Source organism: Harpia harpyja, chromosome 14 (genome assembly GCF_026419915.1).
Source record: "Harpia harpyja isolate bHarHar1 chromosome 14, bHarHar1 primary haplotype, whole genome shotgun sequence".
Taxonomy (NCBI): Eukaryota; Metazoa; Chordata; class Aves; order Accipitriformes; family Accipitridae; genus Harpia; species Harpia harpyja.
In genome coordinates, this window is record NC_068953.1 from 17,108,812 (window position 1) to 17,122,107 (window position 13,296).

The window sequence follows — 13,296 nt, forward strand, 5'->3', positions numbered from 1 at the left end:
GGCTGCGGGAGGCTGCGGCTCTGTCCCGACCCCCCCTCTTCCCCGAGCCGTGCGGCTGCCCCGGTTCCCGCAGAGCTCCTCCGGTGCTAGGAGCGGCGGAGCCGGCCCGCGGCTCGCCCCGACGGCGGCGCGGCAGCGCGGAGCCCCGAGGCGGGGACCGGCTCCGGGACCGGCCGCTCCGGTCCCGCCGCTCCGGCTCCGGCCGCTCTCCCCGCCGGCACCCTGCTCCTCGCAGCCGCCGTATCTTTTAACAGTTGAATTGACTGCAGTTTTTGTCAGTTAATTAGGTTTAATTTACATAATTAGTACAGTATAAAGAGTATTGGGGATAATCAGGAGGTACGTCTCGCTTACTGTGTAAACACGGATTCGGAATTAAAAATCAGATGTAATTAAGGCGTGTGCGCGCGGCTTTTAATTGTAATGAATTTCTAATTAACGCTCAACGATCGCCGCACGCGAGAGCCGGGACGTTTGCGGGCTCCACCGCCCCCCCGGGGGCCGCCGAGCGGGTTGGGGTGCGCGGCCGCGGAAGGGGCGCGGAGGAGCGCGGCGGGGTCGCGGCCACCCGGGATGCAGCGGGCAGCGCGGTGCGCCCCGACGGGACCCCCCCACTGCCCCCCCCCCGCTGCCCCGGGCCGGTGCCGCTGGCAGGCGAGGCCGGCGGATAATTTAGGTTAAAACTTAGGGAGCCGTGTCACGGGTGTATAAATAAATAATCACGCGGGGATGGCCGCGAAAGGCCCCTCTCTCCTGGAGGGCTGTGCCGAGATTGCCACATAAATCACGGCGGTCTAATTCAGTGGAAGTTTAATAAACGCCTCCTATTGGAAATGAATGTTCCCCATTTAACAGTTGTATCAGCACCATATAAAACCATGACCCCAATAAATTTAATTTTAGAGGCCGATCAATCCGGGCTTTTCTCTATCGATCCGCAGCGGCTCTGCGTCTTTACAGCCTCTTCCGCGGCCCTTCCCGGGGAGGTGGGGGGAAGGAGTGTTTCGATTAGACTCTTTATTAGGAAAAGATTGCTCCGAGAGGCCTGAAAATTAAACGGTGACATTTTAATTACTGGACATTGACAGAGGGAGTGGGTGGCGGCTCTCTGCAGGCTGGGCACACACCGCCTGACCCGGCGTGCTGAGCCCCCGCGGAGGGCGGGCAGGGACGGGCAGGGATGGGGGGGGAGTCGGGACCCCCTGGGGCTCCTGCCGTGGGAGCCCCGGAGAGCTCACGGGGCCCTCTCGGTGCACCCCAGGGCCCTTTCCAAGTGCCTAGGCTGTGCACGCCTGCCCCCAGCCCCGATGAACCCCCTCTGTGCACCCTGGCTCTCCCACCATCCACCCCCCCTGCATGTATGCATCCTGGCCCTCCCACCATGTTCCCCCCTTCTGTGCACTCCACGACGCCCACCGTGCCCCCCCCCATGCACCCTCTGTCCCCACAACACACACCCTGGCTCTCCCCAGTGTGCAGCCCTTGATGTGTCTCAGGTTCCCCACTGTTCACCTCCCCCCAAACTGCTGTCACCTTCTTGTCCCCTGTCCCCCGACCCCCTACCCCCCCCATGGCAGCACTGCCCCTCACCTTTCTGGCCACCCAAGCCCTCCCCATGCCGTCCTTGCTGGCTCTAAATCTGCCTAATTTCCCTCAGCCGGAGCAGCTGCGGGGCGGCGGGGCTACGGAGGAACGCAACGTACACGATCGATAGACATGACTTTATTGATTAGGTTAAACCAGCGCCTTCCCGGAGATGGAGCGGGATGAGCCGAGGGCAGCAATTAACTCTGCCTTCGCCCTGCCAGGCCGTGCCGTGCCGGGGACAGCTGGGCACCGTGACCCTCCAGGATAGAGCTGCACTCACCTGTGCCCAGGGCCCTGCCAGCAGCTTTGTCTTGGCTGCAGAGAAGTTTTCCTTCTCCTGCCTGTAAAAGCCCCCAGACATCCATTTACCATTAAACATCTCCCGAGCTGACCGGCTACTTATAAACCTTGAACTTTCACTGCAGGACTCGGCGGCAAGAGCAGCCGCAGTGGGTACCAGTGAAGCAGCAGCCGCTCCAGTAGCTGGTAAGGCTCAATCTATAAATCCTGTCCTTAGTGCACACTTGTAGTTTATGGCCATACCCGTTTCTGAAGGTAAAGCAGCCCTGGGTCAGTGCAGCTCCTCGGCAGCCGCACCGCAGGGCTCCTTGCTGCAGCTTCCCACAGGGAAAGGCACAGACCTCTGAGCTTTTCTTTTCTTAAAGCACAACCTTCTTTCTCTTCAGTGTGACCAAAATGCTTTAGTATAGTTAGAGATTTAAAATTATTTTTTTCCCTATTAGATTTTCACAGACCAGGCCGGGCAGCCCGGTGGTGCAATACTGGTGAGCTGGGGGAGAAGGATGAGGCCAGCAAGTTCAGGGGACAGTCCCCCTATACCTCCAGATTTCTGCCTCAATGTGCCCGTGAGCCCCCCCAGCCTGAGGGGTCCCCCAGGGAAGGCTGAAGACAGGTTATCCTAAAATAACTGCTATAGCTCGGGACCTCACCATCATGCAATGGGCCCCAGCTCCCCCTCCCTGCCGGATGTCCCCTCGCAGGGACATCACGCCCACCAAGCTGCAGCATTTGGGCTTGGGCTGGTTCCTGCCTGGGTGTCTGCAGGGCAGGGGGCAGCCCTGGGATAGCAGTGGGGCAGGGACCCGGCTGCACAGGGCAGGAGTCACCCACAAATAACCTTCCATGGCTGAAGAGGGTCTCCTGAGCACCCTCCAGAGAAGCTGAGAGGCCAGAGCTGGTTCTTCTGCAGCTCTCAAAGAGCTGGGGTCACTTGTGATGTGTTTAACTCAGCCCCATCAGCCCACCAAGGCCTGCATGGGCCGGCTCCCAGCAGCTGAGCGAGGAGGGGGTCTCCTGGGGGTGTTGTTGTGTATCATCTTAAGTGTTTCTCTCTGCCGGTTGCACGTCTTAACGGGAGCAGGAGGAAGAGCCTCTGCACAAAGATGCTTTGTCCCCAGAAGGCTGAGCAGCCTTGGAGTCCTCTCTGCATTGGGGAGCCCCCCCAACCCCCCCACCCCGAGCAGAGCTCCAGCTTGGGGTGTCTTGGCTCTTGTAGCCCCCTGACCCGCCTCCTCCCTCCTCTTCCTTGCCGGCCGAGGATGCAGGCTCCCTGGGGGGGACTGTCCCAGATGCACCTCCCATGGAGCTGGATGCTGATGGCCCCCCTGGGCTGTCCTGCCCGGAGGCAGCGCTGGGCAGAGGGAGCACAGTTGGAGCCAGAAAGCCGAGCGAGCAGGGTGGCTGCCCCGGTGGCATTGCCCCCCTCCCCACCCACAGCCGAAGTCCCTCTGTCACCAAACAGTTGTCTCTGTTGTGCGCTCCCGGAGCCTTTGCTCTCAGTCAGCCCATTTTGCTCCCTGCAGGATTAGGGATTTTTTTTCCCAGCTAAGACCCAAATTCCCAGGTTTTGCTTCAGACATGGCTCACATGCTCCCTGCATCATAGAGCTGGAGGGTCCCTGCGGTCCATCCCTTTTCCGTTGATGTCTCATGGTAAACTTTCCCTGCAGGACCACAAAGCTCCGCGAGGCAGGAAAACCCATACGCCACTCCCAGATTCAATTCTCCGGTTTGCTTTTATGCTCTTGGATTTCAAAGGGATCAAACGAAGATGTTTCTAGTGATTGCTCAGTTATTAACACGAGCCATCACTGGCTGCTGCCGTCCCTGCTCAACAGACGTTAAGCCCAGGGAGAGGGATGGGTCGGGGACCGCTCGCAGCCCCCGACGCCGCAGCCCTCTGTAATTCCCGGTTTCTGGTTTCTTTGCCAGACGTATGCATGTGTACAGACACACACACACAGAGGCACGCACACACAGCTTTTCAGGCTGTTATTCGGAAAACAAAGACTGACACTTTGCCTTTGGAAAGCTGACAGCAGGATGTATTTGGCCACGGGATACAAGAAACAAAAGTATTTTCTAATTCTGTGCTCTGTTTAAGGGCAAACTACCCCAGGCTCATCTCACAGGATGAGCTTTGCCTGGCAAGGATCACAGGCAGAGAAAAAAGGAATATATTGCAAGTTTTGGCACAGATGGGACATAAACAGTTCTTCCCAGAGCCCGCGAGCTCCACGTACACGCTCCCATAGGAGACTGGGTCTATCGGTACCACCATGGCTGAGGTTACAGGGCGAGGAGACAGAGCAGCGAGACTGGTGTGGGGCTGCTGGTGGAGTCCCTAAACGAGCTGGTGGGACTGGGGAGGATGGGGGATCACTCAGCACATCTATAGCATCCACTGCTGAATTAATGTGTTCGTTATGCACCCCCCCCATGCCATCTTCTGAGCAGGACTCAGCTGCAGGGTATAATATTGCTGCATTTTCTGCAAGCTTTTCAGCCAAGAGATGCCTTGATTCAGACTCCAAAAACTTGCACCAGGAAGGAAGAGAGAGGGACAATGTCCCCAAGCAGCCCGAGCTCCGGTGCAGCTCCCACCTGCATGGAGAGCAGCAGCACTGCTGAGCCCCTTTGCAGCACCCAGCGCTTCCAGCCCTGCCTGGCAGCCAGGAGAATCTCCCTGTCAGTTCGTTTCCCAGCCCTGGAGAGGGGTTTCAGGGCCAGGATGATGTTACACGCGAGGCTGGCGGCAGATCGTGCGGCACGTTTCATGTGTCTTGGCGACCTGAAAGTCATCTCTGCGTGCACACAGCCCCCGCACCGAGGCAGGATTTTCTTAGGCCAAATACAGCACAGCAGCCCCCGCTTCGTCGTGCTGCTCACAGCGCTGCACCCCAGGGGATCCGATCCCTTCAGCTGGGTTTAGGGGGGGACCCTGCACCGCATCAGGGTGCCCGACAGCGGGCTCACTCTGGCTCTCGCTGCCCTGGTATAGACATGGAGTCAGCAGGCACTTGCTGCAGGGAAAGAAGCCTGGGCTGGGTGCGGACCTGCTGGGGAGCTGCTTGCCGTGGGTGGGGGCAGCCAAGTGGAGCTAAATTTGCCCAGATCCTGGCTCAATTTTATTGCCTCCCCCCTGCCCCGCGCCTCTCCTCTTGTTTTTGCCCCTTGGTGCTGATGGGTGGTGGTGAGAATTGGGCTGAATTGCTTTAATTGGGCTCTGTGTGCACAGACAGGTGTTTGCACACGTGTGTGCAAAGCAGGGCCAGGATGCGGGTCGGAATGGGAGAGCAAGGTGCTGTGCTGGGGTGTGGGGGGCCCAGCAGCCCCCACACAGCAACACAGACGGGGCTGTGGGTGTCCAGACCTCCCATGGGGACCCACCACCCAGAGCCACCATCTCCAAGGCAGGAGGTGGCAGTCTGGGGAGACCCCACCTTGCTACTGCTCGATGCTCGGCGTGGCAGCACGGCTGGCAGAGCTGAAGAGGAACTGGGTTTTCCCCAACCTGCCCACTCTGCTCTCTCATCCAGCCCTAATTCTCCCCAAACGGCATTAACCCGGTGCTGGGAGTGGAGTGGGGCAGAAGCGGTGCCGCCGAGCAGATCCCCGGCCACTCGTCCTCCTCCCGTCCCCTGACTGCACTGAATTCAAGGACTTGGGGAAGGAAAGATGAGAGAGGCCCCAAACCTCCCCCATGATTGTGGATTGATTAAGTATACTGATGAAGACAGCAAGGTTAATACATATGCCAGTGAATTATAACACTGTCAGCCCGTTCGCCAGGAGATTTTTCACGTTTCCATCAGCTGGCATCCCGCACAGATTTTCAGGGTGACGTCTTACCCTCCCGACCTCCCTGCCAGGGAAAGTGAGAGGAAAAGCCTTGGTTTTACTGACTTTTTAACTAACTCCAAGGGAGAGACTTTTTATCCAGAGAAAGCTAATGCAAACTGTTAGAGATAAATAAATGGAAGAGCTGCCTATAGTCTGGTTGGCTCACAGGGAAGAAATTTGTCTCACTTTAGAAAAAGGACCTGGAGGTATGGGGGCTGTTGAGTCATTCATTGTACTGTTATCTGGCAGGGAGGTTGTGACATCAGAGCAATTAAGACAAACTTTAGTCTATAAGTTCATGCCTGCAACCTCTATACTTCAAAAGAAGACAAACGATCCCTCCAAGGAAAGAAACAAAGTCTTTTCCAGGCGGCTTCCAGAGTAACATCTAGGATTTGCAGTGGTTCAGGAGGAATTTTTCACCGAATTGGGTTTTTTTAAGCTGCTGGTATATAATAAACTACCTGAGCTTTTTTTTTTAGCAAAAGTTTATTTCTAACGCTAAGACAAGCAAACAAAAGCCCCAACCTCCTCCCCCACCCAAGGCACACACACCAACCCTGCCTGTCATGGTCCTCCTCTCTTCTGTGGTTTTTTTTTAATATGCATCTTAACATAAGGACTGATTAAATCTGTCAGTCTGTTGTGGAAATGTACACGGAAATTGCAGGAGTAAGAAACACAGCAGAGACATTGCAATTGTTCTTCTTTCCTTTACGGTAAGAGCAAACCTGGGAGCCTTTGCTTGACCCAGCTGCACCAATCGTGCAGCGACTCTGACGTAAGAAAATAAACGATCAAGATAGAGCTGAGAAAGGCAAGACACTTCCAAGCAAGCTGCGAACTGCTGTGACAGTAAGTAAAACCCTGCAGCCTGTTCTCTGGCCAGGAGGGCAAGTGGCACACCACGGCTTGGGCCCCTCTGTGCAGGCTCTCTTCCCACCCCCCAAGCTCATGGGACACTATGCAAGCCTGTGCTGTGGCCCTCGGCTTCCTTGTGCAGCACGGGCAGAACCTCACGGCATGTTGCTGCTGTTCGCAAACTCCCCATGCTCGGGGCTGCTCTCCCTTTGCAGCCAGAGGCCAACAGCCCACGGTGACTGTGCGTGGCTCTGGGGCTGCCAGCTCTGGCTGGTGCTCACCCAGCGGCATCCCTACTCCCTGTTGAGGAGAGCGCTGTCTTCTTTCACCTCACCTCTTTCCACATCAGCAAAACCTTTCTGCGCTTACAGATCAGCCTGCAGTGCCTGAGCATGGATGCTCTTTGCACACACCAGCTTGTTGCATTGTCTTTCTTGCTTGGCCCACCCAGCAAACCTGAGCCACAGCAGCAGGCGACTGGCAGCAGAGGCACCACCAGTCATTTGATTGTGTGATGCTGATCTCTCTGCCATGCTTTTACTCTGGAAGGGCAATCCCTCGCCTCCTTGCAGGATGGGCAAGTCCAGATACTTTTGGGTTTTTTGTTTCTTTGCTTTTGTTTTACATTTAAAATCAGCATTTTGTGGATGTCTGCACTCAAAGGCAGCCAACAACTCCTGCCGAAATCCTCTGAACACTCCGCGTGTCATTCATACAATAGCAAAAGACTAACAGTTAAAAAATACTCTGGAGCCAGGAAATATACAATACATTCGATAACAAAAAAATATAGATATAAAATACTTGCTTTAAGGCTGTGTACAGTTTAACTGAAGATAATCTGAGGACATTAAATTGCTCAGCAACAAAAGAAATGTGGGAAGAAAATCCCTTAATGTGGCGTTGAGGGAAAGGCAGCAACAAATATCCTGAAAGATTTTGTTGATGCTTCTAGAAAATATTTTTAGTAAAATATGATCCAGAGAGACTGAGAGTCCGAAGCGTGGGGCTGGTGCTGCTAGTCCAGTCTTGCACATTGCTGTGAGCCAGTCCAGCTCACTGTGGTCCTTGGGTCGATCGCCGTTCCTCAAGCATCCTGCACACCCACATGGACACGACTTCTGCATTCCCATCGTTGTACTGCACGATGAATGGGTGGCCCTGGAAAGCGGGATAGGCAGACTTAGCCAAGATAAACACAACCCTTCCTGTGAACCCCCCCCAATTTTTTTTTTTTTTTATTTTTTTGGAAAAAATACATTAGAACATCCTGTGGTTACAGTCATAAAAATGCAATAAACCAGTGATTCAAACCAGTGAACTTCCTCTTGGATCCATGTTATCCACGTACATCGTTCATACAGAGAAGGGAGGGCTGGGGGAACCCAGCCTCTTTACTGAGGCCTTAGCCTAGCACTCCTTGAAAATACCATTTTTTTTTTTCAAATGTTTGATTAGCTCATTGTGTTTTGAACCAGCTCCTTTCTAGGATGGCCTGCCAGGCTGTTCAACTTCTAAATGATGTTTTGGTAAAAAGATATCCTGACAAAAACACTAACCTACTGGTTTGCTTGTAAAGGTCTGTGATCTCTTAAAATTTCTCTCTTCAACAGCTCCCTTGTGCAGCTCATTCACGTGTATTAACGTAACACGCTCCTTTGTCTAAAGGAAAGCGTAAGGGCAGTCTACGCTCACAACATGGACTACTTCATTTGTGGGGCAGAAACTGAACCGTGCCACTGGGCATATGAAAACACGCAGCTGTATGAATGCCACATTCGCTTACCTTTGCGCCCTTGACTTTTATCAGTGGAAACCTTATGCCTTACCCTGTGCACAGGCATCCCTTAAATAGATGGTCCTACAGATTACCTAGGAAAAAAACAATATCCCTCCAAGTGTTGAATTCTTTTTGTTACTTGGTCACTGAGCTCTGTGCCTGCAGATGCAGCAGGACCAGGCGCCAGGCTCTGAAGCACTCACAGCGTCCGTAAGGAGAGGGATTTGTTCATGCACATACAAGCTAGCACATGTCATTTGGAGTGATCAGTTGATACAGAAATGAAAATATCACCTAAGTATAACTGAAGTGGGTCTTCATGAGAAGCTATTGTGGGAATTAAGTACAATGGAAAGAGGGATAACTATAAAATATTCTCGGCCATGAATTATATGGCTACTGCAGGCGCTGGAAGACTGTGTCTGAGACACCTTGGAAAATCAGAACAGCATCTCAGGATGAAACAAAAATATGGCCTGCAATTTCAGCAGCCAGCTTAGGCAGCTCATGTCTCAATCTGGCCACATTCCTAGAGATGGGAACATGCCATCTTCAGATGAATCTCAAATGAAGTATAAAAATCCACAGGAAACCGAGTACGGCAATTACATAAATGACTGAAAGAAAGCAATCGCCAGGAGAAATCATCACAGATGATGAAAACCTCTACTCCAAATCACTCAAAAGCAGCTCAGTTTTTGCAACACTAAACTTCATAGCTCTTGCAAACAACGCCTGAAAGGAATCAGAGTAGATCTGTCAGGGAGCCTTTGGGAAGGGTGACGTACATGTGGGAATTACCAGTGCACACAGCCTGATGCCAGCCGCGGCAGTGAACAACAGCAATCGGCACACGGAGCGCGAGAGCGGGTCTGACGCGGGGCCCGGGAAGCCTGGTCGTTGGCTGGGTTAGGATGGCACCGAGCAGAGCAATGAAGCAGCACCAGGCTAAATAGAGCACAATAAATCCTCGCGGCATCAGCTCCAAGCAATAAAACACTCTGTGGGCCAGGGCCAGCAAACGCAGGAGCCATGGGAATAAAATATGCCATTATCTTCAAGAATTATGGAGGAAGCGCGAGACGCTGTTGCTTCAACTCTTTGGGATGGCTGGAAATCTCAGCTAGAACTTTGTAGGGAGAAGTCTGAGATGTGGAGAGCCATCTTCAGATCTTACTGGGACCAGCTCAGTTGCTTTCCCAGTTAACCTCATAGAGGAAAGACGGAAGGAATACTCTGGTGGAGTGACTTCGCTGAGCAAGAAGCCCACCACGAGGAGAACATGACACACGGACTGTGCCATGAAGTACTACAAATGTCTCAAGTGGTTTATTCCGCCACACTAGCTTCAGGTGCCCTGAAAGCTGCTGAACAGCCCTGCGCCTGAGTTTCTTTGCAGCACGGGCCCCTGCCTGCCACAACCCCAGGACTTAGCAGAACAGCAGCTTTCCCTCTCCATGTGTGCATCCGTGGGACACTGGCTGCACCTCCATAGGCTTTTGGGAAAGGCAATGCAAGGAAGGGGCAACACAAGAGTCGTCGCGACCCAAGCCTGCATATGTGGAGCAGAGCCCAGCTCAAGTCTTATCTCCCATCTCAGCAACTTCCTGGCACCCAACACATCAACTTGAAAAGGGTCCTGGTCCAGCAAGAAAGACACTGCCGCTCTGCTGCCTGGATTAGCAGAGGTGCCGATGAGCTCTGCCATGTTGTGTTTTAAGCTCAAAGAAAACCAACACATAGCAATCTCCATGCCAGTAGGGTCCCCAAACAGGCAGCTACAGGTCTCTGTAGCCCACAAAATTAGCATATTACTTGGTCTTTATTTCCTCTCACGTTGCAATCTCTGCTGTACTCCCTTGGTGGGGAGCACTGCAGATGTGGCTCCTTCTCCATGTAGATGGAGGAACACCATAGTAAGAGGCAAGACAAAGCTAATAAACACATAAAGGTGAACTCATCAATAGTTGTTGGGAGCCAGTTCTCATTTGCATTCATCTCAAAGGACTAATTCCCACAATTAAACTAGTGGAAGTTGAGGTGGTACAGCCCGCGGACTTGAGAAAAGAAGATATGGTTAAAAAAACGTGAGGGAGAGACCCTGAAAGTGGGGAAAAAAAGAGAAACTAATGTAAGCTAATAAAGCTTGTAAGCTAATAAAGAGCTGGGAGGTGGTAGGAGACACAGCTGCACCAGTCAGGACATTTAGTGGCTTAATCTCTCAGCAATGAAACAGATTTTACTTTGGAACTACTTAAATGAAACTTTTCCCCATTCATTCATCAGAGTGTAAGAGACTGCACAGGTTCAGACCTTGGCAGAGAGAAGATAATTTAATCTAAATAACTATATTCCAGTCACCTCCCAACAAACCTCACTGCTGATCATCAGTGAGTATATGAATAATTTCAACAGCTGCTGGCATAACTGCGTGAGCAAAACCCACGATGAAGAAAGGTCTGTTATGATCTGCTAGTGCAAGAACTACACCACAGGCAGAGCACGGTGCTGGTGACTGGGTGTGCAAGACGTACTAGGACCGGTCACACCCCACACGTGTTTCTTCTCCAGCGTTCATTCATTGCCCTGCAATGTCCATCGCAGCAACAGTCGGTATTTCAGCCTGAACAGGGAGAAACTACACTCCTGGGTTTCCTCTCCAGTATCAGCATGAACAGGTCAGGCTGGTGGCCTCCGCTCCTTCTTGGATTTCTTTATTTACCAGGTGCACACAATACACAGCCTTTGGGAACGCCTTACATTCGCACTGCAGGCTTCAACCCAGCGGCTGCCCTGCTTTTTCGCCCATGGAAAGCGTCGGCCTGCTCAGTCTGTAACTCAAATTTGAAATAGGGGAAAAAAAAGCCACACCAAAAGCCTACAGAATCTAAAAGACACCGCAGTGACTGGGATGAAGCTACAACAGAAACGGCATGGTTGCAGTCTGAAGAAAGCTCGTGAGTTTTTTGATGTAAAGTTCCTTTTGTGTGAAAGCCCACATACATGTGGATGTGCACATCCCACAGAAAACAATCACCGAGATGCTGAAGCCTGCAGATGCAAGATCACCTGACTCCTGCAAATGGGAGGCTGCAGTGTGACTCTCGTGTGATTACAGGTTTCCAAAGCAAAGTCAGTTCAAAGAACTTGCTTTCCCCTTCTCAGATTTGTCAGTGCTTCCCACCAGGCTCGAGCTGCAAGCCCTTGATTTTATCTCCAGGCCTTTGAAATTGTGGGCAGCTGCTACCTGCCATTGTGATCGACCTTTCTGAGTTTGCTCTTTGTAACTGCTACAGAAATAGATGTTTTCCCCCCAATATTCAATTTTTTTGAAGCAAATTGCTTCCTTTCAGCCATTCTTAGCTGTAGACAGCAACTTTAAATTTGTCAGAGAGCTCTGAATTTCCCATCCAGGCAGATGTGTGTGTACTCACACTCAGCTGTTGCTTGGAAAATGGTCCACCAAGGAAGAACAATGTATCCCGAGGTACCAGAGTCCATTGGAGAGCTTTGAGGATGGCAGCAGACAGTTCAACGCTACCAACAGAAGATGGATGATCTTAAAGTGATGCATTTAAGTACACAGATGCTTGCGGCACTGAGCATATGGACAATGTCTTTTTCCTTCCAACACCTGGCTACTAAAAATCTTTAGCTTTGGTCTTGAATGTCTAACATCAGGAACAACACTAAAGAAAGACAGCACCCTTCTTTTTTTACCTCCTATTCCAGACATCCCACATATGTTTGGGTTTCATCATTTTACTAAACAAATTCAATCTGAAATATTCCTGGTTTTACTTGGTTCCTACCTATGAAAACAACTCAGAAGAGGGCACGGTGGGGAACCCAGTGACAGGAGTCCTGGCGTTTATTCCCAAGCTGCCACATCCTTTCCAGCGTGACCTTCACAAAGCTGCTTAATCTCCCTCAGCCTTGTAGTTAAAAAGGGAATAAATGATTCTGCTGTCTCACGAGAGTGCTGTGAGAATCAGTGCAAGCGTGGTTTGTCCAGCACTTCAGTATTTTGGGGTGCAAAAGGTGCAAGAGTAAGGTAAATGCTTATTATAAGCAAGTATCCTAGAAGTAGCTGTTTCACCTCTTAAACAAAACAACGGTCAAGGACAGTAGTGAGAACTAGGGAAAAACAATCAAGAGCCCACAGACAAGGAAGAGCAGATGCATTGGGGCAATTAAAAAACAGCTATTAAAGCCAGTCCGCTTCTCCCATGAATCTCCTTTACGATGGAGAGACTCCCCGCAGAGGAAGACATCTCACACCCAGTATATCCTTGCATTTAAGCTACTCACAACATGCAAAGCGAAATTGCAGGCTATGCAAGGTTGAAAACATCAGCTAGCCATGCTGTTCACCCTATTTGCTTTGTTTTGTGAGGTTATTTTGCTGATGCCTGGGGTTTTACACACTCACTTTTCTCCCTAGGAATAAGTTTAACTTGAAACTACTCTTTAGATTTCCTCTGTTTTTAGACTATACTGCTCTAGTGAGGATTTTTCTCAGACTGAAGGGATGTTTTTACTAGAAGCTGTTTTTCAGAATCTGGTAGTTGTTTTTTGTTTTGGTTTTTTTTGGTTTTGTTTGTTTGTTTGTTTTTAAATAAAGAATGGGAGAATAGATTTCCACCAAAACTAAGACTAGTGTCAGTGGGACCTGTCTTTACAAATCTGGGTGGACAGCCCATGGCATGTTCAGGTCAGGCACCAAGAGCAAGGAGGTCACAAGTGGCCCAAGGATGTGCAATGTCCATGGACAGCCTGTGCTGAAGTCTACGCCAAAACCACTTTGCTGCTTCTAATACCTGACCTTGCTAGACCACATCTTGCTCAGCAGCATCATGCCTGCTGCAGTCATGCTTGCAACTGCAATAAAAAAATACATCAAAGAGCAATACAGAATTGTGGAAA

The 13,296-nt window shown here is 51.3% G+C and overlaps 1 protein-coding gene across 6 annotated transcripts in view; it reads right to left on the reverse strand.

Moving 5' to 3' along the window:
- Positions 1-5,515: 5,515 nt before the first annotated feature.
- MAP2K5 (mitogen-activated protein kinase kinase 5) overlaps positions 5,516-13,296 on the reverse strand; it is a 142,214-nt gene continuing 134,433 nt past the window's right edge. For all 6 annotated transcript variants that reach the window (XM_052808881.1, XM_052808878.1, XM_052808877.1 and 3 more), the window contains one exon: positions 5,516-7,751. In XM_052808881.1, coding sequence (XP_052664841.1) covers positions 7,647-7,751 — 105 coding nt within the window. In that variant the 3' untranslated portion in view covers positions 5,516-7,646. The remainder of the gene's footprint in view (positions 7,752-13,296) is intronic.